The sequence below is a fragment of the Nicotiana attenuata genome, chromosome 11 (genome assembly GCF_001879085.1).
Source record: "Nicotiana attenuata strain UT chromosome 11, NIATTr2, whole genome shotgun sequence".
NCBI lineage: Eukaryota > Viridiplantae > Streptophyta > Magnoliopsida > Solanales > Solanaceae > Nicotiana > Nicotiana attenuata.
The window spans coordinates 19,799,907-19,827,307 of record NC_031999.1 but is presented as its reverse complement, the minus strand read 5'-3'; the positions used below and the strand labels follow the sequence as shown (position 1 = coordinate 19,827,307).

Below are 27,401 nucleotides of genomic sequence, written 5' to 3'. Positions count from 1 at the left end.
AGGCAAGTATGGGCATAAAACACGTTAAAATCCTAACTTATCAACTCCCCCAAACTTAAGCCTTTGCTTGTCCTCAAGCAAACAAAATAGGACCCACCCCTTAAAGAAAAATCCACATAATTCCAGTCATCCTAAGGCAATCTAAACAAGCATCAATTGGGGCTACAATTGCCCTCAATACGAATGCATCATTAACACATTTAACTTTTGAAATACAATGGATCAAGTGTGACGCAAGAGCATCAAGAGTTGACACATTTCATCAAAGAGCTTGTCTCAATTACTTTGGTCATTGTGGAACCCAAACTCACACGTCCTCAACTCTCCCTAAGCGAACCTCACCTTTTAGAGTATTAACACACAAATCGAGGTTGATGGAGTTTCACTCATCTCTCTCAAGGAGAAGGTCACAAGTCCGGCTTCAGGTACCATATGCTTGCCCCTTATGTAAGTATCCACTAATGTAGGTTTCCTTCAACTCAAGATCCTATAGGGCTTTTGTGGAGTCATTACGAAGGCTTTTGGGTAAGGGTAGGACATGTTTTTATTCAAATGGGTTCAATCTTCCCTCAAGCACTTCTTTTGATTCATTATGGCACAACTCTTTTGACTCTTTTGAGTATTTCACTTCTTTACAAAGGGTTAGAGAGACACATTGTCACTCTTTCTTATGCAATTCAAAATATTTCTCCTTTTCTACTTTTTCCACACCTTTTTCTTTTCACTTTTGTTTCCTTTGACTCCCCTTTAATTCTTGTTCACTTTGAACTTTCTTTTTGTCTTTTTCTTTTCTTGATTTTTCATTGCCTCCCCTTTTTCTTTTGCTTTTGTACCTTACTACCACTTTATTTCCTTTCTTGTCTCTCCCCCCCAAACTTAGACATTTGCCATTACTCAAGGGAAGATTTGGGTTCCAAGAGAGGGCAATCATTTAGAACGGGTATCGGCTTGTAGCATTGGTTCTTGAAAGAAAAGGTTTAAGGCTCAAAAGGGTTAACTAGGGATCATCTTTTTGGTAGGCTATGGAATTGTTCAGCTTAACATTCGGATCAAGGAGAGCCTATAATCACTTCTCAAGTCAAATTTCACCTAGGATTTCGCCTCAACAGACATTCAGGGCAAGTTCTAGACCATTGGCTCGGGACTTAAATAAAAATTAGATTCCTCACCACACACACTAAGGGATTGCTAAAGACTTCGAGTCGAGGGCCCACAACGACCTTAGTTACGATTTAAGCACACAATGGTCCGAAAAGACCACATGATGATTTTTTTTGGTCAATGCAAGAGTCACAAGGCCACGACTTTCACCATCCTAAACACAACATTATGTCTTTGACCATGGGATCAAAGGCAAATGTGCTAGGCCCAAGTGAAGCTTTGCTTGAGGTGCCCTTAACTACCACTATAAAAAAAACAAAAGAAAAATCAAAGAACGGACTCAAACCCTTAAGAAGGTAGTCACTCCATCCATCATCGGGAAGAGCCACCCGGTTCACACAATATTTCACCCTTGGAAAGAACCGCGGCCTTAAGAAAACCAAGGGCTTATTGGAAACGTCAAAAACAAAACAAAAGGATACGAGCCTAACTATAAAGCTAAAAATGAAAAATTTTTGCGAAAAAGAAACTAGAATGAATATTTATAATGGGGAGTTAGAATATACAAACGAGGAATGAATTTATACAAAATGTAACTTAACTTTATATACCAACCAAAATAGAAAATAATACTGAATGTAAAGTTATTTACATACCAAATAGCAAATCAAGCAAAAGGAATAAAAACTGAGTCAAATATGTACAATCATCCAGATAGTCAACAAAAAAGTAGGGCGCACCCCCACGAATAAGAGCTGGCATTGTCCCCAATGCCAACTACCAAAATAAGCATCAAACAAAAAGAAAGTCATAGCAAAGGATATCGAGGCTCCCTAAGCCTGATCCGTCTGCATGGGGTCAGATGTGGTCCCCAAGTCCTCCGTATGTGTGAGAGCCTCAGACTGGCTCCCGGCCTCCTGCTGCTCAACTGCTGGGACTGGAGCGTGCTCCTGGACCGGCTGTATGTCAGGTGCATCCTGAGGCAAAGTGGATGAGGCCTCCTGTGGGACTGCCACCTCAATAACTGCATCCGCTGTGCTGGGGAGCTTCCTCTTCTTCCTAGGCTGCCTGGGTACCTGCTCCTACTCTGGCTGTGGCACTGGTGCTGCTGCTGGAGGGGTTGGATCCCCAAATAACAAGTCTAAAGGCATCTGATCTCCCAGTAGCTTGTCCACATCTTTCCTCAGCTCCTTCACAGACTCTTTGGAAGCCCGTGACCTCCGCATCTTCATGTGCTCCTTGGCAAGCTCCTTCAGAGCCTTGCCATGTGACTCCACTCTGCAGATAGGGTGGCCTGAGTCTTCAAAATCTTTTCCTGGTTCTCCAGGAGCTTTTTCAAGGTATCCTCAATGGACCGAGGGATCTGAATTGGCTGAGGTGCTGCCTGGGTCTGAATAGTGGAAGACAAGGTGGACAACTTGGTTGTCGCTGTTGACATCCAGTTGTTCAGCTAGCTAGAGTCTGACTCAGCTGATGGGCAGTGAATGGATGAGTCCTGGAAGATGGAACACACGGGCCTGTGGAAGTACTGGGACCAGCAGAAGAAGAAGGTCCCGGAGGCAAGTCCTCAACTGTAGCGGCAGCAGGTGTAGCAGAAGGCTCTACCGCAACTGGCTCCTCAGACTGGCCAGTTGGGGCAGAGGAAGGTGGCTTGTAGTTCTTGGATTTAGGATTGTCCGGACCCTGCATGTTGTACCAAGAGTAAGGAGCTACCGGCTTTGTCTTGACATCATATCTCCTCTTCTCCACCTCTAGATCCCGAAAATACATCGATAGGGTGTTTGGAAAAGGATAATTCCTGTCATGCTCTTGCCCCACCGCAGAGATCACACGGGACATCACATTGCCCACGTTGATGCGGTACCCAGCCATGATGGATGCAACCAGAACTGCTCGGGTAAGTGGAATTGTCTGGTCATGAGTAGAAGGGTCAAGCCGACTGCATACAAAGGTCAACCACCCTCGAGCCTCAAAATTGAATGTCTTTCTGAATATCTTTTTTCCAGCTTGCAACCACTCCGGCACAGTACCTGGGATTGCCGAGTACTGGGCCAACCACGGTCGAACTTCCTCTCCCATTGCCAACTTTTCCAAATATAGAAACTCGTCTTCATCACGGAACCCCAAATAGTCATTTAACGATCTCCCATCAAACAACATTGTTTTGTTTCTAACTTTGGTCACCTTGGTATCCTTGACTATATGAGCCACATTGGAGTAGAACTCCCTAACCATGTGCTCGTTAGCATCTATGCACCTCTCCATGAAGAACTCCCAGCCCCATCTTGTTCTGAACTCCCTCTGCACGTTCGGGTTATGGGATAAAAGATCAGTGTCAATAAAGCATCTCTCCGGGATCAACTTCCTCAACGGCCACCATTCTCTAAACTTATGAAAGGCCAACTGACTGACAAACCGATCCTCCCAAACTTCAGGCTTCCTAGATCTCTCAATCCCCCCAACCTGAGGTTCACCTCCTTCATCTTGGCCTGCACTCTCCCCAGATAATGAAGCTGTGGGGGAGGTGGAGTATTGCTCACTACCAGCTGCGGACTCGTCAGAAGAAACCGAGACTACAGTCACTGGTCTTTTGGAAGTGGGCGATGATGGAGGGGTGTCAACTAAGTGGAGGGGGTCGGTTACATGATTTGGGACTGTATCTGATGTGATATCCTTGGAAGGGACATACTCACTCCCCGACGAATGCGAAGCATCCCTATCAGCAGCTTCGATTAATTTTCTAGTTCTTTTTATGTTTTCCCTAGCCTGGGGAATGAGCTTTGCTATTCTTTTTCCTTTACCCCCTCGGGAGGAACCTCCTCTCCCGGGTTGTTGTGACTGTTTGGCTCCCCTTTGTTTAACCATTGTCTGCAAGATAAGTATCTAACATTGTTAGTTTAAGCACATGTAGTGAAACAAGTGAATCAAAATAGATTGCATAGACAATATCAGTACACAGCAGCAGAAACAGGTTGCAGAACCTAACAATACGGACCGCACAAATGTGACAGCGGCCGCGTTAGGGGCACCACGGACCGCACAAAATTGTAACGGGGTCCGCGTTGGGCAAAGGCCCAAAATATACCTCCTCTGAATCTCCCACCGCGGTCCGCACAAAAAATGTAATGCGGCCGCGGTGGTCCAGCGCGGACCGCACTAACATGAATGCGGCCGCACTGGAATCAATTACCTTTCAGTCACCAAAACACCGCGGTCCGCACAAAATTGTAACGCGGACCGCGTCAGGGCAGCGAGGTCGCGCAAAAATGACCGTGGACCGCGCTGAACTAGGGTTTCCGGGAACTAAGTTAGGGGTGCATATTTTTCCATTCTTGTACAAGTTATTACACCTACTTTGTCCCTACTCAGTTCACCCATTAATCAAGCAAGATTTGGTGCATTACCCTAGTTTTAAACCAACCTAGTCTAATAGTTAAATAAAAAGAATAAGCTAAACCACTGAACAAGCTATAAAAAATGAAAATAAGCAATTTAATTAATCACAAGTGCACGAAATGTTACCAAGTTTATGAGGATTGAGTGCAAGTAGTCCAAGAAGGCAGAAAAGTAGTCTTAGAAGAGGATGAACAGTATCTTAGAGCTCTGGGGGTTGAAAGTGCGAAAAGGGTAAAATGAAGCCCTAGGGCCCTATTTATAGAAAAACTGGGGGCCCCACACTCACCTACCAGCGCGGCCACGCAAAAGTGACCGCGGACCGCGCTGGATTTCAAATTCAGAAGTTTCAGAAGGCAACCTCAAGCGGCCGCGTTGGAACCCACCGCGGATGCGAAGGTCCACCGCGGACCGCCCAAATTTTACCGCGGCCGCGGTAGAAAACTTCAGAGAGCATGCAATTAATGACATGCCAGCGCGGACCGCACAAAAGTGCACCGCGGTCCGCACTGGCCACTTCAGAGACTACTAGTGTTTTTCCTTTGTTTTGCACTGCCTCAACACAATCCCTGCAACATCTCACAAACAATTAGCTCAAAAATCCTAATCTATAAATAAAATTAAAGAGAAAGAAAAAGACATGGGTTGCCTCCCAAGAAGCGCCTGATTTAACGTCGCGGCACGACGCATGTTACCATCACATCACTTCAAATGAATGAGTGCCACCACGTGGCTGTCATCAAACTTCCCCAAATAGTGCTTGACACGATGCCCATTGACCCGAAAAACTTCACCATTCTTGTTCTTGAGATCAAGAGCACCAAACGGCGTCACACATACAACTTCAAATGGCCCACTCCACTTTGACTTGAGTTTTCCCGGAAATAACCTCAACCGGGAGTTGAAAAGAAGAACCATGTCACCAACCTTAAATTCCTTCCCCCGACCATATTTGTCATGAAGATACTTCATCTTGTCCTTATACAAGGACGAGCTGGAGTAGGCATGAAATCTAAACTCATCAAGCTCATTAAGTTGCTCAATACGGAGATTCGCCGCAACATCCCATTCCAAGTTCAACTTTCTCAAGGACCACATAGCTTTGTGCTCCAATTCCACCGGAAGATGGCAAGCTTTCCCAAACACCAACCGATACGGGGACATACCAATTGGGGTCTTGTAAGCCTTCCGGTAAGCCCATAAAGCGTCATTCAACTTTTTTGACCAATCGATCCTATTAGCATTTACCGTCTTGGACAAGATACTCTTTATTTCTCGGTTGGACACTTCCACTTGACCACTAGCTTGAGGATGATAGGGGGTGGTCACTTTGTGATTTACTCCATACTTAGCAAGCAATGAATCAAAAGCCTTGTTGCAAAAGTGAGACCCCCCATCACTAATGATAGCACGAGGGGTACCAAACCTTGTGAAGATACTCTTTTTCAAGAATGCTACAACACTTCGGGCTTCATTGTTGGGTAAAGCTACGGCTTCCACCCACTTTGAGACATAGTCCACCACCACGAGAATATAAGTGTTCCCACAAGAGCTCACGAACGGACCCATGAAATCGATGCCCCAAACATAAAAAATATCCACCTCGAGAATCGTATTGAGAGGCATCTCATCCCTTTTTGAAATTCCGCCGGCCCTTTGGCATGCATCACATCTCTTGACCAAGTCACTAGCATCTTTAAACAAAGTCGGCCAATAGAAACCGCAACTCAAGATCTTTGAAGCCGTCCTCACCCCTNTTTCTCAAGAAAGTTAAACCCACCAAGCTAGAATCAGTGTTTGCAACCACCAATCCTTAATTAAAACCTAAAATTAACCCAAATAGCAAACACCCAATATCAATCTAGCCTTAGATCGCAATACCCATCAATTACCCACACTAGGGTTGAGCCACAACCCTAGCTAGTGAGTTTAGCTACTCATGCTAGATGCAAAAATTAAAGAAATAGATGAAGAAGTAAACATATTAATTGATTGCTAAGAAGAAAATACAATATTGAAGAGTAAGAATGCCAAAAATGGCTAAACTAGGCGTTCTCACGAGCTCAGCAGCTTCAGAAAAACAAAAACTTAACCTAAAACAGCAAAAGGTTCTATTTATACTGGACTGGAAAAATTGGACAAAAATACCCCTGCGAGGTCAGCGCGGACCGCGCAAACATGACCGCGGCCGCACTGGCTCTTGAACTCTTGGCTTCTGCTTCTCTGAAGTTGAGGACCGCGGACCGCGTAAAAAAGGCAGCGCGGCCGCGGTGAAAATTGGCGCGGCCGCACAGAATTGAGCGCGGGCCGCATTGCTTGGAAAGGGTCAAAACTAGGCTCTCTGAATCTCTGCTCCGCGGACCGCATAAAAGTGTAGCGCGGCCGCGGAGCCTGACCGCGGACCGCTTTGGATTGACCGCGGCCACGTAGCCTCCCCTTGAATTTTGCCATTCTCTAAACCTCCTAGTGCGGCCGCGTTCACAGTTGTGCGGTCCGCACTAGGGTCTCTTTTCCTTAACTTCCTTGGTCTTTGACACTTGAGCAAGTTTCACTCCTTTCTGAGCCGATATTTGACTTTCGTTGCTTCGTCGATCAAACCTGCAATCAAGTGCAACTTGTGAGCGTTTTGAGACCATTTTGTAGCAATTTTATGACAAAAGCGTAGGCAAGTATGGGCACAAAACACGTTAAAATCCTAACTTATCAAATAGCACAAGGGACTCGTATGGGGACTTGGAGGGCACGATGATCCCTGTGTCTAGCATTTCCATGAACTGTCTCCGAAGCTCGGTGAGTTCGGGTTGTGACATTTTGTAAGGCGCCCGGGCGGGTGGCTTTACACCCGGCACCAACTCAATCCCGTGGTCCACAATGTGCCTAGGCGGGAGTTGCTTTAGCATGTCTTGTGGCATGACGTCTTCAAACTCCAGTAGCAGCTCCTTCAGGGGTGCAGGGATGGGACCCGAAGAGCGTTCTATATCTTCAAGGCATAGGGTAGCCAGGAACGTAGGTTCATGTCTTTTGACCCCCTTCTTCAACTGCAAGGCCGAGATGTTCTCAGCATCATGACCATGCACGGAATAATGCAAGGCTTGGCCCCATTTGTTCCCATCATTAGTAGCATGTCTGCATATGGTACGGGCATGGTGTTGGTTTGCCTCAGAAATTCCAACCCAACTATCAACTCGAAGTCATCTATGATCACCACGCGCAGGTTGAATTTTCCTTCATCAGGACCAAACGTCACTGGTACTTCTTTGGCTATTCCACCAACTAGCTGAGGAGGTGAGTTGATAGCCTTGACATGACCTCTGCCCTTTCCTACAACTAGACCAAGGTGCTCGACCTGAGTCGAGGCAAAGTAGTTATGGGTAGCACCTGTGTCTATCATCGCCTGAATGGGCTTTGTTGGCCCAAGAACAGGTGAAGTTTTGAAGAATGACAAATGACCTCATTCATGGACCAGGTCCATCGTGTAAAGCACAGTCATGATCAACCTATACATGTGAGATGCACGTGAAGGAGATAAGCCAAAAGGGGGAAGAGATATTGTGCTTTACATATTCTGAAATAAGTGGTGTTTATAACCTAATTAACCTAGTCCTTGATGATAAGTGAATTTTCTAAATTTAGTGTTGATGGTTAAGCTGAGTTCTTATAGGTTTCGAATCAGTAAAATACACAGAGTTTGTCATCATCAAAAAGGGGGAATTTGTTGGCCCAAGAACAGGTGAAGTTTTGAAGAATGACAAATGACCTCAGCCATGGACCAGGTCCATCTTGTAAAGCACAGTCATGATCAACCTATACATGTGAGATGCACGTGAAGGAGATAAGCCCTACTGATCAAGCAGCAATATCTCCTGATCTGATCGAAAAGGTTGCATATTGGATAAGGGGAGAAAGTCTCCTTATATGAAGAGAACACAATCCGGATAAAGATAGTGTTGGAGTTTGAGATCTTCAAGGACTCAACTACGATAGAAGATCAGCAATTGAGTCCCAATCAAACTCTAATTACTAACCTATTAAAAGACGGTGATTGTTCTCTTTTATAGGATTGCACAAACGCAGAAGTTAAACTAAATTGAGAGCAAAAGAGCAAGGCTATTTTGCAAGCAATTTATGTGAGATTTGAGTGTGCACTCCTGAAGCTACTTGAACAAGATAGAAGAACCAATTCCATTGTGTCTTTCTTTTATTCTAGTTCAATTGTAGTACGTGGTTTAAAATTGTACCTTTCAGCTTTCATAGAAGCAATTGTATTAGGTACTTAGAGTGTTCAAGTTATATGCTAACTTGAAGTTGTCGCAACAGTTGAGGTTGTGTGCTACAACGGGATTAGAGTTAATCCTTAGGTTTACAAAGAGTTTTTGTAAATGCTGTTTTGGCTCAGTGATATTAGTGGATTGGGAAAATCCTACTGAGTAGTAGGTCGTGGTTTTTTTCACCTTTTGAGCCAGGTGTTCTCCACGTAAAAATCTTTGTGTTCTTTATTTTATGTACTTATTATTCCGCAAACAGTACTAGTTAGTTGTAACGACCCGACTGGTCGTTTTGCATTTCCAAACCCCGTTCCTTTAAATAATACTTTCCGCACTTGCTTTAGCTAACTTATGACTTGCGGGGACGGGGGGTTCGGAAGTTAGAAGAGTTTTGAGCAAGAATAAGCCTAGTTGCTTCTTTAAGTTTCTTTAAAAAGGGCCAAGTTTGACACATTTTGGGGAAACGGACCCGAAATCGTGATTTGGCAATTTCTGAGAGTCCGCGGGAAAATATGGGACCTAGGCATATGCCCGGAATCGAATTCCGAGGTCCCTAGCCCGAGTAATGAATTTTTTCGTGAAATTGTTAAGTTAAAGTTTCAAAGATTTAAATAAACTAAGAAATCATTGTTTTCATAGGTATCGGGTTCGGATTTCGATTCCGAAACTTGGTACAAGTCCGAAATATCAGTTAAGACCTACCCGTAAAATTTGGTGTCCATCCGAGTAGTTTAAGGGCGTTTTGACCCGTTGAAGGAGAATTAAGAACTTGAAGTTCAATGAATTGATTCATTTGGTTTTGGGGGTTGATTCCTCGATTTAGCATTGTTTTGAGTGTTTCGAGGGTTCGAGTAGGTCCGCCTCGTGATTTCAGACTTGTCGGTATGTTCGGGCGGGGCTCGGGAGCCCCGAGTGTCAAATGGTCGAGGTTCGAGTGAAGTTGAAAACTTAGGAAAAAGCCTTATTTGCTGCTTCTGTCATAACCGCTTCTGCGGCTCTTGGACCGCAGAAGCGGTCGTTTATCGCATAAGCGGAAGGGGCCAGGCCCAGGGGAAACCGCAGGAGCGGACCCCTGACCGCAGAAGCGGTCCATCCGCCCAGGCCCAGAACCGCAGAAGCGGTGGCCTTTCCGCTTAAGCGGCCTCGCAGAAGCGAGGTTTAGACCGCAGAAGCGGCCCAGGCCCCCTTGGCCTTTTCCGCAAAAGCGGCTCACTTCCGCAGAAGCGGAACCCGCCGAAGCGGGATTCCTGCCGCAGAAGCAGAAATCACTGGGGGCAGAAGGGTTCATTAATACGAACCCAAACTCATTTCTCTCATTTCTCACTACACACTTGGGCGATTTTGGGGGTTTCAAAGAGAGAGTTTCCACATATCATTGCAAGGTAAGTAATTCCCACCCACTTTTAGTTCAAATACATAAACATTAGGTAGATTTAACACTAAAATTAGGTAAAAATCAAGACATTAGAGTTAGACCTAGGGTTTAGTCAAAACTAAGATTTAATCCTATAATTTACCATGAAATGAACTAGAAATCACATATTTGTGATCCTTAGGTGATAGAGAACAACTTTCTTCGAAAAATATTGTAATCCGGGTATGTGGGCCCGGGGTCGAAAATTAGGAAAACTTGTATTTATGGTTAGGAAATTGCTTAAACAATTAGAATTTAACCTTGTAAGCTCTTATTGACTAGTTCTTGCTTATTTTAATTAGTTGGTGCTCGTTTGGCTACGAATTGAGGGTTTGGGCCTATTCTTGATATTGGAAGTGCACTTCGGAGCGAGGTGAGTCTCCTTTCTAACCTCGTAAGAGGGAATTGTCCCTTTAGGATTAATGTTTGAGTGTTTGTTGCTAAATGCGGGGACTACGCACGCGTTAGGTGACGAGAGCCCGTGCGTAGCTACTACTATGATAAATGTCCGGGTAGCTTAGGGCCTACAACATGCCTATTAAATATATCTCTTATGTTAAATCGTTGTTATGAACACCTAGCGTGTACTAGAGACTTAAAAGGGGATATGAGCATACTTGTATAGTTAGTTAAGTTTGATTTGGTATTCTTGACCATTTATGTGTCATGTGTGTGAACTTGATATTTCATCCTTATTTGTGGATCGCGCCGATCGCCTCGGTATGAATAGATGCATCTATAGGCGCGCCGTCGACCCTCGGCAAGTGCACAGTTTATTTCTGTTGGATCGGGCCGTCGTCTCGGTATTATGTGCGCATGTTAAATTGTGGAAAAGCCTATACATGCTTTATTTTGCCATTATTTCATATGATAAATTATAAACTTGATGCTGTAAAGTTCTTGACTTATACCACTTGCCATAAACTGTTGACACTTGTAAATTCCATGATTTGAATACATCATACTTATATATATATATTAATTGACCTTAGTAAGTATCGAGTCGACCTCTCGTCTCTACTTCTTCGAGATTAGACGGGATACTTACTGGGTACATATTGTTTATGTACTCATGCTACACTTCTGTACTTAAATGTACAGGATTTGAGGCAGGTGGATCCGGACATCACTCTGGTGCATATCAGTGAGCGCATCTGGGACTTCTACGGTGAGTTGCACTCCCTTCTTGCCGATCCGCAGCCGAAGAAGTCTTCCTTGTATTTTTTTTTGTTGTTTCTGTCTATCCTGATTCAGACAGTAGGATAGGGCATTATTCATTTTGTGTATATTCTACTAGTTGCTCATAGCTTGTGACACCAGGTTCTGGTACACACAGTAGTAGACGTTATTTTGGGTTGTATAACTGTCGTCACATTTTATTGATCTTTACTGGTTTATGACTTTAATTGGGGGGAAAATCTATTATAATGGTTTTTGGTAAGGGTAAAATGAGAATTTAATTATACTTCCGTGTGGCCTGACAAATGGTGTCGGGCGCCATCATGACCTATTATGGAAAATGGGTCGTGACATTAGTCCACCTAGAAGAACCAGGTTCTTCTAGAGCGAAAATTGGGTACCACACAAATCACCCACCCACCCCCCCACCCCCCACCCACCCTTGTGTGGTATTGACGTTTAGAACATCAATTGGTATCAGAGCAGGTTATCCTTGAAGAGGCTAACACCTTTGGAAAAGATCAACATGAGTGCACCACTTGGGAACTGGGAAGGGCAATCCACTGCTAGGCCTCCACTCTTCAATGGTCAGTACTATTCCTGGTGGAAGAACAGGATGAGAGATCATATCATAGGAGAGGACTATGAACTCTGGGACATATTCACTGATGGTTCTTTGGCAACTACAAAGAAGAATAAGGAAGGAGTGGATGTGCCAAAGACAAGAGCTGACTGCACTGCTGAAGATTTGAAGAAATGGGAGAAGAATGCCAAGGCCAAGAAATGGCTTGTGTATGGACTAGGTCCAGATGAGTACAGTAGAATTCAAAGTTGTACCACTGCTAAGGAAATCTGGGACACTTTGCAAGTGGCTCATGAAGGAACACCTCAAGTGAAGAGGTCCAGAGGAACACTGTTGTATTCTCAATAAGAATTTCACCATGAAGGAAGGAGAAACCATCCAAGAGATGTATACAAGGTTCACCACACTGACAAATGAACTTAAGTCTCTTGGAAGGATTATCCTTGAATAAGACAAAGTTGAGAAGATTTTAACAAGGGTTCTGCCAGTCTCTTGGGAAAGCAAAATCACTACTATTCAGGAATCAAAGAATATTGCTACCCTCAAGCTGGATGAACTAATTGGAAACCTTACTGCCTATGAACTGAGAAGGCAAACCATGAAAATGGATGCACCCAAGAAGGAAAGAAGTCTGGCTCTTAGAATTGTTGAAGGCTCAGATCTGGAGGATGAGGAAATGGCTATGATCACAAGAGATTTCAAAAAGTACCTGATGGGAGGAAAGGGTTCTTCAAGAGGTACTACCTTCAACAAACCAAGGGCTCCTGAGAAACAGACCAATGAGGGTTGCTACAAATGTGGTAAGACTGATCACATGATCAAGAATTGTCCTCAATGGAAAATTGAGTGGAAGAGGGAAAGGGCTGAACGAAGGAACAGGAAGAAGGAACAGGTTCAACCAAAAAGGAACAAAGGATCAACAAAGGCTATGGTTGCTGCCTGGGGAGAAACGTCAGATGAGGACTCAGAAGATGAAGCTGGAGATGAACAAGCACTTATGGCCATCGGATAATTAGATGATGAACAAGAGGTAAGTATTCTTCATCTCAAAGACAAGATTAAATTCCTGTCTAAAGAAAGGTTGTCTGAGCTACTGCTAGACTTCATTGATGAGTCTGAGATAATTAACAATGAGAAGGAAGAACTGTCTAGGGAATGTGTGATCCTAAAAGCCAAGTGCAAAAATCTAGAGTCTAGGGCTAATGAGAGTGAAAGTAAAAATGCTAAGTTGGAGAACCAGGTTCTTGAACTTGACACTAGTGTCCTAGAACTTAGGTCTGAGAACTCAAAACTGAAATTAGGAACAGGAAAGAAGAAAGCTGATCACACACATCTCACCCTAGAAGAAAACTTAGGAAAAATGAAGGATGAGTTGTACAGGAAGGATGAGCAGATAAGAGTATTAAAAGAAGATCTAGGGAAAGTAAAACATGAACTAGACAGAACTTGCAAATGGAACAAGGCTTCTGATGCACTCTCCTGGCTACAAGAACATCACAGTAGCAACAAAAAAGGACTTGGATATGGGACTCAAGCACCTAAGTGGGATCCTAAAAGCAAGTACCTCACTCTTCCTGAGAACAAAATCTGCACACACTGTGGCAAGACTAGCCATTACAAAAATGAATGTAATGCAAAAGAAAAGGCCAGTCAAAAGAACAAAGCTTTTGTTCAAGAAAAAAATAGGCTGCCTGGATGGGCTAGAAGGAATCTGATTTATCCTTTTGCCTATAGAAAGGGACCCAAACTAGTTTGGGTTCCTAAGACTAACCCCTGATTTCTTTTTGCAGGTCCAAGTGAAGGGAAGTAGCCAAATATGGTGCATGGATAGTGGCTGCTCAAAACATATGACTGGAAGCAAGAACCAGTTCCTTTCACTTGAGGACTTAAAGGGAGGTAATGTCTCCTTTGGAAATGGGAAGAAAGGTGAGATTATTGGGGTTGGAAAGGCAGGTAAGACAGACTCTCACTCCATTGAGAATGTCTACTTGATAGATGGCTTGAAATACAGCCTGATCAGTGTGTCACAACTGTGTGACAGAGGTAACCTTGTAGCATTCACCTCTACTAAATGCTTTGTGATTAACCTTACCACTGACAAGATTGTTTTGCAGGGAAAAAGAGTTAACAATATTTACATTGTAGATTTGTCTACTCTCTCAGAAAATGAACTAACCTGCCTAAGTGTGCTGGATAATGATCCCCTCCTGTGGCACAAAAGACTTGGTCATGCCAGTCTGAATCAGCTAAACAAATTAGTCTCTAAGGACTTGGTGATAGGGTTACCTAACATCAAGTTCAAGGAAGACAAAGTTTGTGAGGCCTGTGTAAGGGGGAAGCAGGTAAGATCATCCTTCAAAAGCAAGAAAATGGTAAGCAAAACCAAGTCGTTGGAACTGGTCCATATGGATCTCTGTGGTCCAATGAGAACCATGAGCAGAGGTGGAAAGAAATATGTAATGGTACTTGTTGATGATTATTCTAGATTTACCTGGGTACTATTTCTTACATCTAAAGATGTAGCATTTGACATGTTTACTGCCTTTGTTAGAAAAACTCCGAAACAATTAGGAAATCAACTTGCACCATTAGGTCTGATCATGGAACTGAATTTGAAAATGCTAAGTTTGCTGAATTCTGTGATGAAAATGGTATAGATCATAACTTCTCTGCCCCTAGGAATCCTCAACAAAATGGAATAGTTGAATGAAAGAACAGGACTCTTGAAGACATGGCTAGGACTATGCTTCTTTCTAGTAAGTTGCCCCATAACTTCTGGGCAGAGGCTGTAAATACTGCATGTTACATTATCAATAGATGCATGACTAGACCTCTTGTAGAGAAGACTCCCTATGAGTTACTTAAAGGGAGAAAACCAAATATATCCCATCTTAGGGCATTTGGATNAAAAGTACAACTAAGGCGAGCCTGATTCAGACTTCATGTCTGAAATAATGAGGTAAACCTAACTCCATGAGATCACGATCCAAAGCCTTTCTCCCATTTGAGTGTGTCAAAGTTCCCTAAGAGCCTCAAAGGGACTCCGGGAAATGCTCACACCCAAATGTATTGTCATATTACGGGATGAGTGCAGTGTGGAAAGGCCAGCCCTCAAGTGTCCAAGTTTAGAGGGAACTCAAAGGGTCCCAAGGCAAGGTTCACAAGAGGGGGGCAGAACTTAAAGACTAAGAAGGTGTGCAAGTGCAGATTAGAATGCTAAAAGGGAAATGGAAGAGGGAATCAACTACAGATAAGCACACACAAGGGGATTCAGGGGAATAGGGGATTGTAAAGAGCCAGTCACTTAGGCAAAGGCAGACTTTAGGCATGCCCAGCAATGGGGAATGTTAGCACACCTATAAGCCTGCCAGAATACATACATACTGTTAGAGGCTAAGATCCCCAGGGGTTCAATTCACGGACAATAAGTTGCATATTGCCATGCCTCAAACCATAGCTTAAACACATAGGGGGCAGGGGTTTGGGATTCATAATAGAACAGGCAGAGAGAAATTAATAAGCTAGAATGAGTGTTGAACTATACATAAGCAGTAAACAGGGATACAAAAGCAGTAAATAAACACATTGTTGTGGTGCTGAAACTTAAATCAGGACATACCAGTTTCAAAAAAACAAATAGAGAGAAAGCAAGCAACAGGTCTTGTAATAGGCCACAATATAAGCAAACAAGAGAGAATACTTTTGAGTATAAGTGTAGGTTCAGAAAGACTATCAGTGATTGTGTGTGTATGTCAATGAAAGGGTCGTGCATTTATAGTGTGAAGAACAGGCAGAAACAAGGTAAGAAAACAATTAAGGAACTGAATATCAATTAAAAAAATCAATCAATACAAGACTTCCTTTAATTAAGGAATTCAGACTCAAAAGGTAAAACTATTTAAGGAAAGAAATTAAATAAACATCTTGAGCAAAGTAGGCAATTAGATACACAGGGGTTTTCATTAAGGGAAGAATTTTGAAATACACGGTTAAAACAAATAAGATAAGGATCCATCTGTATTCAGTAAATCAAGGGGTCAGAGGTTTGAAATTACTGGCTCATGAATAGGCTAAGGAAAGTTTTTGACTCAGATCGAGTAACAGGGGAAATCAGCAAACAAGGAAAGAAATCAATCAAACTTACACAAGGAAGTCTAAAATCAATCAAAATTGAAAGCCATTTTTAAAGGGAAGTTCAGCACGTATACAGAGTACACAAACATGCTAGGCAAAGAAAAAAGTCATGCTATTGCAAAATCAGTAGGTAGTCACATAGGTCAGTAATGTAGAAGAGATATTATCAAATAGCATGCAAAGGGTCCAGTATAAGGACCTTAGAAGAGTTTAGTAGAGAAACACACAAAGAACATAGTAGGAGGAAACTTATTAAGAACACAGTAAAAGAAGCACACAAAGAACATGGTAACAGAAACTTAACAAGAACACAGTAGAGAAACATATAAAGAACACAGTAGAGAAACATATAAAGAACTCAAAAGAAATATATAAAGAACACAATAGAGGAACATATAAAGAACACAGTAGAAAAACATCTAAATAACTCAAAAAGAAAAAAAACCTAAATTCCAAAAATATAAAGGTTTTGAAAGCATAACTTTTGAAAGAAGTACCAAGAGATCGTTTAAAAGTTTAGGGAAAACACGGATCTAGAAAGATCTAAAGAAAAATAGAAGAACCTCAAAAGCTAGGGTTTCAGGGGAACCCAAACGGTGAGAAAGGCTAGGATAGCTGTTGATCTAAGCAGGAGGGGTCGAAACCAGGCTCGAAACAGGCATGGCTTGCCGGAGAAAGGCCGGAGATGGCCATAAAAACTTGAACCAACAAGGTCTGGATGAATCTCTTCGTATTCAGAACATGAAACCTCAGCAAACAGGTGTGTAGGAACCCTAGAGAGCTGGTACGTGGTGAGACCACCATAGATTCAGGCCAGGAGGTGGCCGGAGAAGGTGAGTGAGACTCATCAGAGCTGAAGGGGAAGGGGAAGGTTCTAGAGAGAACCAAAGATAGAGAGATAGAGGAGAGGGTCGGTTGAGTGAGGAATGAGAGGGGTTTGGGGGGTCGTTTGGTTTAATTTGGAAAGAAAGAATCCAGACCGTTGATCAAAATTGATCAACGGCCAAGATTCAATCAGATTGGGTCGGGTAGATCTAGAATTGGGCTTGGGTCTGTTGGGCTGGTTTAATTGGGTTGGGGTATTGGGTTTAATTAGGCTAAATTAGGCGACAAAATCTGGCTATAAGTTAAATAGCCCCTTTTTTCCCATTTAACTTATAAAAATAGTAAATAAATTTCTGAAAACTAATTAAAAGTACTAAAATGATTTATAGTGTATAATTATCAATTTAAAAGTATAAAATCCCATTTTATAAACATGAGACGAATTTAAACCTAAAAATGGCTAATATTGCAATTATGCAATTTTGTCCTTAAAATACTAAAATAAATTTGTAAAAATACGTAAAAAATATCTTAGCTATACTTTAGTATAAACATGAGAATCCAATAAATGAACTACCAAAAATGATAATTTTGGGGACAATTATTGGTTTTTTCTAGACAGAATAGGGCAGTAAATTGATTTAAAAATCTTGGAAATATTAAGGAAAAATAATGAAACCTTGGGATATGCTTGCATATATAGATTATTTTGAAGGTATTTTGCATATTTAAAATACAGGGAAAAGTTGGGTATCAACATGGCTCATGAAGGAACACCTCAAGTGAAGAAGTCCAGAGGAACACTGTTGTATTCTCAATATGAGAATTTCACCATCAAGGATGGAGAAACCATCCAAGAGATGTATACAAGGTTCACCACACTGAAAAATGAACTTAAGTCTCTTGGAAGGATTATCCTTGAAGAAGACAAAGTTGAGAAGATTTTAACAAGGGTTCTGCCAGTCTCTTGGGAAAGCAAAATCACTGCTATTCAGGAATCAAAGAATATTGCTACCCTCAAGCTGGATGAACTAATTGGAAACCTTACTGCCTATGAACTGAGAAGGCAAACCATGAAAATGGATGCACCCAAGAAGGAAAGAAGTCTGGCTCTTAGAATTGCTGAAGGTTCAGATCTGGAGGATGAGGAAATGGCTATGATCACAAGAGATTTCAAGAGGTACTCAAGTGACGATGAACACTGAAACCTAACAGCCGAGGAGACGATCACCGGTACCCATGAAGAGTATATTACCAATCCTGTAACCGCCATTAGTTTGTAAGGGGTTCATTCCTATTCAATTTGCATCTCGAATTCAATGTATTCATATCGGATAGAAAGATTCAATCTTCTTCTCTGTCTGGGAGTCGTTTGGAAATTTCCCGAAAAGCTAATCATAGGTTCTTCTCTCCATCGGAACAATAGGGCCGTTATGCCCATTACTAAACTTGTTGAAGAGATGAAATATAACCAAGGTATATCTTTTTGATCAGAGGTTGAATCGATCATCAGAAGAAGAATTAGGCCAAAAATTAGGATACATTCTGGGAAAATCAAACATCCATCGAAGAGAAGCAAATGAAAGGCTTTCATAAGGAGACAAGGGCGAGGCACCGAACATGTTCTACCCTCAACCTCCATCCGTCATTAGTAATCTCAATTCGCTTTTCCTATTCACTAGTACACTGCGCGCTACAACTAGCAGCCCCTTTACTAGGTTGGGAAAAGGCTAGCGCGCAACGGCTGATGAAAAGCCAGAAACTTTTTAGGAGTGCCATTTAAACTAGAACTATATAGCTTTATATAGAGGCCGCAGGGAACTCCCCCTGGACCGCCATAAAATCAAGGGCTATCAGAGTCCAGGAAATGCACGGCAGGGAACTTCTCTAGGCACCTCCCTAAGCAACTAATCTAACTTCCACTGCTTATCTATAGTCTTCCACGTCCATAGGATTCCATGGCTTAGCCATAGGAAAGAACAAGTTATGCATATGAAAGTACTCTTTAGGGAAAGGAAGCAAACTCTTGCTCGACGTAAGGTATTCCAGTTAGTAAGAGGGATCTTGAACTAAGAAATAGACCCTAGAAGCTAAAAAAGGCTATCCTGAGCAATTGCAATAATCGGGTTCATTGATATTCCTTGTATAGTAGATGCTATCACACATATAATCATACTCAATTCGATGGAATTGTTTGATCGGCGCCCTTGGGGATTTCTATTTGATTGTATCGAAAGGCCCAATGAATTGGGATTTCCCTATTGGTCCAGGTCATTTCGGGGCAAGCTGATCATTTATGATGAAGAGGATGACCTGATGAGAGGAAAGGGTTCTTCAAGAGGTACTACCTTCAACAAACCAAGGGCTCCTGAGAAACAGACCAATGAAGGTTGCTACAAATGTGGTAAGATTGATCACATGATCAAAAATTGTCCTCAATGGGAAATTCAGTGGAAGAAGGAAAGGGCTGAACGAAGGAACAGGTTCAACCAAAAAGGAACAAAGGATCAACAAAGGCTATGGTTGCTGCCTGGGGAGAAACATCAGATGAGGACTCAGAAGATGAAGCTGGAGATGAACAAGCACTTATGGCCATCGGAGAATCAGATGATGAACAAGAGGTAAGTATTCTTCATCTCAAAGACAAGATTAAATTCCTGTCTAAAGAAAGGTTGTCTGAGCTACTGCTAGACTTCATTGATGAGTCCGAGATAATTAACAATGAGAAGGAAGAACTGTCTAGGGAATGTGTGATTCTAAAAGCCAAGTGCAAAAATCTAGAATCTAGGGCTAATGAGAACCAGGTTCTTGAACTTGACACTAGTGTCCTAGAACATAGGTCTGAGAACTTAAAACTGAAATTAGGAACAGGAAAGAAGAAAGCTGATCACACACATCTCACCCTAGAAGAAAACTTAGGAAAAATAAAGGATGAGTTGTACAGAAAGGATGAGCAGATAAGAGTACTAAAAGAAGATCTAGGGAAGGTAAAACATGAACTAGACAGAACATGCAAATGGAACAAGTCTTCTGATGCACTCTCTTGGTTACAAGAACATCACAGTAGCAACAAAAGAGGACCTGGTTATGGGACACAAGCACCTAAGTGGGATCCTAAAAGCAAGTACCTCACTCTTCCTGAGAACAAAATCTGCACACACTGTGGCAAGACTGGCCATTACAAAAATGAATGTCATGCAAAAGAAAAGGCCAATCAAAAGAACAAAACTTTGTTCAAGAAAAATATAGGCTGCCTGGGTGGGCTAGAAGGAATCTGATTTACCCCTTTACCTCTAGAAAGGGACCCAAACTAGTTTGGGTTCCTAAGACTAACCCCTGATTTCTTTTTGCAGGTCCAAGTGAAGGGAAGTAGCCAAATATGGTACATGAATAGTGGTTGCTCAAAACATATGACTGGAAGCAAGAATCAGTTCCTTTCAATTGAGGACTTAAAGGGAGGTAATGTCTCCTTTGGAAATGGGAAGAAAGGTGAGATTATTGGGGTTGGAAAGGTAGGTAAGACAGACTCTCACTCCATTGAGAATGTCTACTTGATAGATGGCTTGAAATACAACCTGATCAGTGTGTCACAACTGTGTGACAGAGGTAACCTTGTAGCATTCACCTCTACTAAATGCTTTGTGATTAACCTTACCACTGACAAGATTGTTTTGCAGGAAAAAAGAGTTAACAATATTTACATTGTAGATTTGTCAACTCTTTCTGAAAATGAACTAACCTGCCTAAGTGTGCTGGAAAATGATCCCCTCCTGTGGCACAAACTTAGTCATGCCAGTCTGAATCAGCTAAACAAATTAGTCTCCAAGGACTTGGTGATAGGGTTACCCAACATCAAGTTCAAGGAAGACAAAGTTTGTGAGGCATGTGCAAAGGGGAAGCAGGTAAGATCATCCTTCAAAAGCAAGAAAATGGTAAGCACAACCAAGTCGTTGGAACTGGTCCATATGGATCTCTGTGGTCCAATGAGAACCATGAGCAGAGGTGGAAAGAAATATGTAATGGTACTTGTTGATGATTATTCTAGATTTACCTAGGTACTATTTCTAACATCTAAAGATGAAGCATTTGACATGTTTACTGCCTTTGTTAGAAAAACTCAGAAACAATTAGGAAATCAACTTGCATCCATTAGGTCTGATCATGGAACTGAATTTGAAAATGCTAAGTTTGCTGAATTCTGTGATGAAAATGGTACAGATCATAACTTCTCTGCCACTAGGACTCCTCAACAAAATGGAGTAGTTGAAAGAAAGAACAGGACTCTTAAAGACATGGCTAGGACTATGCTTCTTTCTAGTAAGATGCCCCATAGCTTCTGCGCAGAGGCTGTAAACACTGCATGTTACATTATCAATAGATGCATGACTAGACCTCTTGTAGAGAAGACTCCCTATGAGTTACTTAAAGGGAGAAAACCAAATATATCCCATCTTAGGGCATTTGGATGTAAGTGCTTTGTGCACAATAATGGAAAAGACTCCCTAGGTAAGTTTGATCCCAGAAGTGATGAGGGAGTATTCTTGGGATATTCTTCACATAGCAAAGCATATAAAGTGTTCAATAAAAGAACTTTGTGTGTAGAAGAAAGTGTGCATGTAGTATTTGATGAAACTAACATTCTTTCTGAGAGACAGGAACATGAAGATGAAGCCATTGGATTGGTAAAGGATTTGACTGAAGCCTCAGCACAAGTCAAAGTGGCACCAAAAGAAGGAACAGGTGATGGAACAGGTTCTTCTATTCAGGGCAACCTGACAGGGGGAACTAATCAAAGAGGAATTGAAATAAATCCCCTAAAAGAACCTGTTCATGACCCTATTCCTCAGCAACAGAACATGGGAGAAGCATCTAGTATGAACCAGTTGGTTGTGAAACCTCACAAATATCAAAGTTCTCATCCTATTGAGAACATTATCACTGATCCAACATCTGGAGTCAAAACTAGATCACAATTAAAGAATCTGTGTGCTTTTGATGCCTTTTTATCTCTTATAGAACCTAAAAATGTTGTTGAGGCTTTGCAGGATGCAGATTGGGTCAATGCAATGCAAGATGAACTCAATCAGTTTGAGAGAAGTCAAGTTTGGCATCTAGTTCCAAGACCCAAGGATACATCAGTTATTGGTACAAAATGGGTCTTTAGAAACAAACTTGATGAAGATGGAACAGTTACAAGAAACAAGGAAAGATTGGTGGTCCAAGGTTACAGCCAAGAGGAGGGCATAGATTATGATGAGACTTTTGCTCCAGTTGCAAGACTAGAGGCAATCAGACTCCTCATAGACTTTGCAGCACACATGGAATTCACTCTTCATCAGATGGATGTCAAAAGTGTCTTCCTGAATGGCTACCTGAAAGAAGAAGTGTTTGTGAAACAACCTCCAGGGTTTGAGAGCAAGGAATATCCTGAGCATGTGTACAAGTTAGACAAGGCTCTCTATGGACTCAAGTAGGCCCCAAGAGCATGGTATGAACGACTGTCCAAATTTCTGCTTGAACATGGTTACAAAAGAGGTAAAATTGATAGTACCTTATTCTTAAGGGGAAAAGGTAATGATCTCCTTGTGGTACAAATATATGTTGATGACATAATCTTTGGGGCCACCACTGATAAGCTAAGTAAGGACTTTGCAAAACTAATGGGGAGTGAGTTTGAAATGAGTATGATGGGTGAGTTTAACTTCTTCTTAGGCTTGCAGATCAAACAAAGTCCTAATGGAACCATGATCCATCAGCAGAAGTATGCAAAAGAGCTAACCAAAAAGTTTAAAATGGAAGAATCAAAAGAAAAAGACACACCCATTGCAACTGCCACTATATTAGATATTGATGAACCTGGTTCATCAGTTGATCAAAAGTTGTATAGGGGTATTGGTTCACTCCTGTATCTTGCTGCCAGTAGACCTGACATTGTTTTCAGTGTAGGGCTTTGTGCTCGTTTTCAGGCCAATCCAAAAGAGTCTCACTTGACTGCTGTCAAGAGGATACTAAGATATTTGAAAGGCACCACTGATCTGTGCCTTTGGTACCCCAAAGGTAGTAATTTCAATCTAGTAGGATATGCTGATGCTGATTATGCAGGTTTCTTAGTGGATAGGAAGAGCACCTCAGGTATGGCACACTTCCTTGGCTCATGTCTTGTGTCATGGGCTACTAAGAAGCAAAATTCAGTGGCCCTATCTACTGCTGAAGCTGAGTATGTTGCTGCTGCTTCTTGTTGTGCTCAATTGCTATGGATCAAACAGCAGCTGGTAGATTTTGGCATTGAAGTTGGTTGCATTCCTATATTCTGTGATAACACTAGTGCTATAAGTATGACAAAGAACCATGTTCATCATAAGAGGACTAAGCACATAGATGTTAGGCACCGCTTCTTAAGAGATAACTATGAAAAAGGATTGATCTCCATAGAATTATGTGCTACTGATAAACAAATTGCTGACATTTTCATTAAATCACTGAGTAGAGAAACTTTGAGAGGAACAGGTTGGAATTAGGGATGATTAAGATCACCTAATAGGTCCAGTTCAGAATACGCAATGAAAAAAAATTGATGAAAAAAAAATTATTTTTTTGGCTAGGAATTCTGAACTTGTGTAAATATCTAGATTAATTCTTACTCAGCTTCATACTTTAATTAGTATACTCCTGTGACATGTGTTTATATGACTCACTGATCTTTTACAAAATTTTCTCTATTATGGCATTTGAGGCATGTTCAAGAGAGTTCTAAATGAAGAACCTGGTTCATCAGTATGGGCTTATATAAAAGCTCAGGTATGATTTCTATACTCTGCACAATCAGAAAGATTAACGTTTCAATCATGAGTAGAATTCCTATACTTGTCAAATTCCTAGAAAATTCTATCCGTTGGCATTGAACCAGTTTCGTCCAACTAGAACTCTAAACCGTAATTTTTGCCTAATATCTAGGAAAGCCAAACTGATCATTAAAATTCTGGAAATTCAGTTTGATTAGACTTCTTTTTGACCCCTGAAAAAGCTGTCGTTACTTATTAAATGTCTAATTCTCTTTACATACACACCATCTCTCCAGTCTTCATCATAATTCCTAAACCGTCAAAAACTCTTCTTCACTTCTAATTGCATCTTCTCCAAAAATTCCCAAATTCTTTCAAGAAATCGACCATCATGTCTAACCCACAAGAAAATCCTGGAACTCCTCCACCACCATCTCCCTCAAATTCATCCTCATCTACTCCCCCAGTGTATCTCCAAAACCTAGGCTACGAAGGCAGAAAATGCTCGCTCGAAAAACTGTAGCATCTGGGGCTCTAAGGAAGGCTTTAAATGAAAGGTTGAAAGCAAGCCAAGTGAAAGAAAGCCCAGCTCAATATTCCGACTCCAGCTCTGAGTCTGAATCCTTTCAATCTGCGACTGGGGGTGAAGGACATGGGTCTTCTAACTCTGAGAAGACTCAAGAATCCCCTACTGAGGTAAGTTCATCTGGGATTGAAAACATAGAGACTAGGTTTGTTCTGGTTGGTCCCATTAGGGATGTTGAAGTGCCTGAGATACGTAGGAGTGGAGGTAAAAAGAATTTTGAAAAAGAAAAGGAGAGAGAGGGTGCATGTGGTGAAGAGAGGGGAAATGGGAAGGGAGCAGTTCTTGCTATATGTGGGGTTGCACAAGAGAGATTAGAAGAGAGTGGCATGAAGTCAGAGGGAAGCGGTTCTGGGGAAGCTGCTGAGGGGTTGGTTCATCTGAGCAAGCAAAGAGATGAACCTGTTTCATCTACTGAAGAAACCTTGGCTGATCTACTGAAAAAGGTTGGGGCAAGCTATGACCCAAAGAAACGCAGAGCTCCCACAACAAAAGCCCCAACTGTTCCCAAGCCTTCCAAGAAAAGAAAAGCTTCATCCCCAACACCCACTGCCTCTTCAGTACCTAGGGGAAGAGCCACAAGAAGCAGGGTAAAACAGAGTGAAGCTGATCTACAAAAAGCCTTAGAAGAAAGTAAGAAAAAGAAAATGGATAAGGGAAAGGGAAAGATTGCAGAGTCCTGAGAGGTTGTTGAGGAAGAGGAGATGGAACTGGTCCATCAAGAAAGGGGTACAACAGAAGAGGTTCCTACACCCAAGCCTAAAAAGCCCAAGACTTCCTCCAAGAAGTCTTCTTCTGCACCTGTGTCTGCTGAACCCACACTAGCCAAGAGGACAAGATCTGCAGTGAAAGCTAAACAAACAAAAGTTTCAGATGATGATGATTGGAGTGGAGAAGAAGAAGAGAATGAATCTGAGAAGGAGCAGGACAGGTTTGCCATGTTTGGCAGAAGGAAAATTTTATTCTTTAGCTGCTCAAGGATGGAAGGACATGGTCCTTCAGATGGATGGTAAGCTAGCCAGAAATGAGATGATTGAATTTATGGCAAATGCTGTTGTTAAGGATGGAGTTGTGAGTAGCCTGGTGAAGGGAGTTCAAGTGCAGTTTGATGCAGTGAAACTGGAAGAGATTCTGGACATACCCTCTGAAGGGTTTGATGACTATACTAGGCAAAGGTGGCCATGCCTGGACTCCCTCCCTACTGCCCTTGAAATCACCAAGAGGTTCTGTGATTCAGAGGAAGTGAATGAAGCCAGGGCTGTGCAGAAAAGTGAGATGAGTCCTGAGCACAAGGTTGTGTTTGAGTTTGTCAACAAGTGTTTATTGCCCAGACAGGAGAGAAGGCACACTGCTAACTATATGGACCTGGTTCTTATGGAGTGCCTGGAGAGAGGAAAGCAAATCAACTGGCCTACCCTCATTGTCAAATTGCTAGACAGGGTCATAAATGGCTCCAAGGCTCATGCTACTCCATATGGCTTCATATTGACCACAGTTCTGGATAGGCTAAATGTGCCTCTGAAGAAATGGGAAATGGCCTCGAGCAAGGAACACTTTGGCATCAAAACTCTTCTTGCCTGTGACTATCCAGTCCATGCCATCCCAGTTGAACCGGGTTCATCTCTGAAGACACCCATCAACAGCAAAGTTAGGACTTTGGTTCAGGAATGTGCAGCTAAGGATGCTGAAATGCTAGGCTCAAGGCTCGTGTGGTTGAAGTGAAAACTGAGAGGGATGGTCTTAGAATTGAGCTTGCCAAAGAAAAGGAGAAGAATGATGGAATTCTTCAGAACATGCTGAATCTTCTCCAAACTCAACCCTCCAGTTCTTCCAAGCCTTAGGACTCCTAACCTTTGTCTCCTGAACTTGTCTAGTAACCCTAGTGACCCAGATTAGGGATTTTTCTGTTTTTTTGCTCATGGTTGAATGTTTTTTCTTTTTGTGAATTGTTGGTGGCAACATATCTCTATCAATGACAACTGCTGTGTTCTCTTTATTCAATGTTTATTCTGACCTTGATAGTTTAAATATGTTTGTTGATTACTGATGATTGCACCATGATTGCACTTGCAGTTGCCCCAGTGGCCATGAGTATTTATTAAAATCTGGGATTCACATTGTGTATGCAACTTTTCGATGATGCCAAAAGGGGGAAGAGATATTGTGCTTTACATATTCTGAAATAAGTGATGTTTATAACCTAATTAACCTGGTCCTTGATGATAAGTGAATTTCTAAATTTAGTGTTGATGGTTAAGCTGAGTTCTTACAGGTTTCGAATCAGTAAAATACACAGAGTTTGTCATCATCAAAAAGGGGGAATTTGTTGGCCCAAGAACAGGTGAAGTTTTGAAGAATGACAAATGACCTCAGTCATGGACCAGGTCCATCGTGTAAAGCACAGTCACAATCAACCTATACATGTGAGATGCACGTGAAGGAGATAAGCTCTACTGATCAAGCAGCAATATCTCCTGATCTGATCGAAAAGGTTGCATATTGGATAAGGGGAGAAAGTCTCCTTATATGAAGAGAACACAATCCGGATAAAGATGGTGTTGGAGTTTGAGATCTTCAAGGACTCAACTACGATAGAAGATCAGCAATTGAGTCCCAATCAAACTCTGATTACTAACCTATTAAAAGACAGTGATTGTTCTCTTTTACAGGATTGCACAAACGCAGAAGTTAAACTAAATTGAGAGCAAGAGAGCAAGGCGATTTTACAAGCAATTTATTTGAGATTTGAGTGTGCACTCTTGAAGCTACTTGAACGAGATAGAAGAACCAATTCCATTGTGTCTTTCTTTTGTTCTAGTTCAATTGTAGTAGGTGCTTTAAAGTTGTATCTTTCAGCTTTCATAGAAGCAATTGTATTAGGTACTTAGAGTGTTCAAGTTATATGCTAACTTGAAGTTGTCGCAACACTTGAGGCTGTGTGCTACAACGGGATTAGAGTTAATCCTTAGGTTTACAAAGAGTTTTTGTAAATGCTGTTTTGGCTCAGTGATATTAGTGGAAGTTTGGGAAAATCCTACTGAGCAGTAGGTCGTGGTTTTTTTCACCTTTTGAGGCAGGTGTTTTCCACGTAAAAATCTCTGTGTTCTTTATTTTATGTACTTATTATTCTTCAAACAGTAGT

The 27,401-nt window shown here is 41.9% G+C and overlaps 1 protein-coding gene across 1 annotated transcript in view; it reads right to left on the bottom strand.

Moving 5' to 3' along the window:
* Positions 2,354–27,401, bottom strand: part of LOC109234749 — a 29,845-nt gene continuing 4,797 nt past the window's right edge. Inside the window, exon 2 of the mRNA XM_019400811.1 lies at positions 2,354–2,529. Coding sequence (XP_019256356.1) covers positions 2,354–2,529 — 176 coding nt within the window. The remainder of the gene's footprint in view (positions 2,530–27,401) is intronic.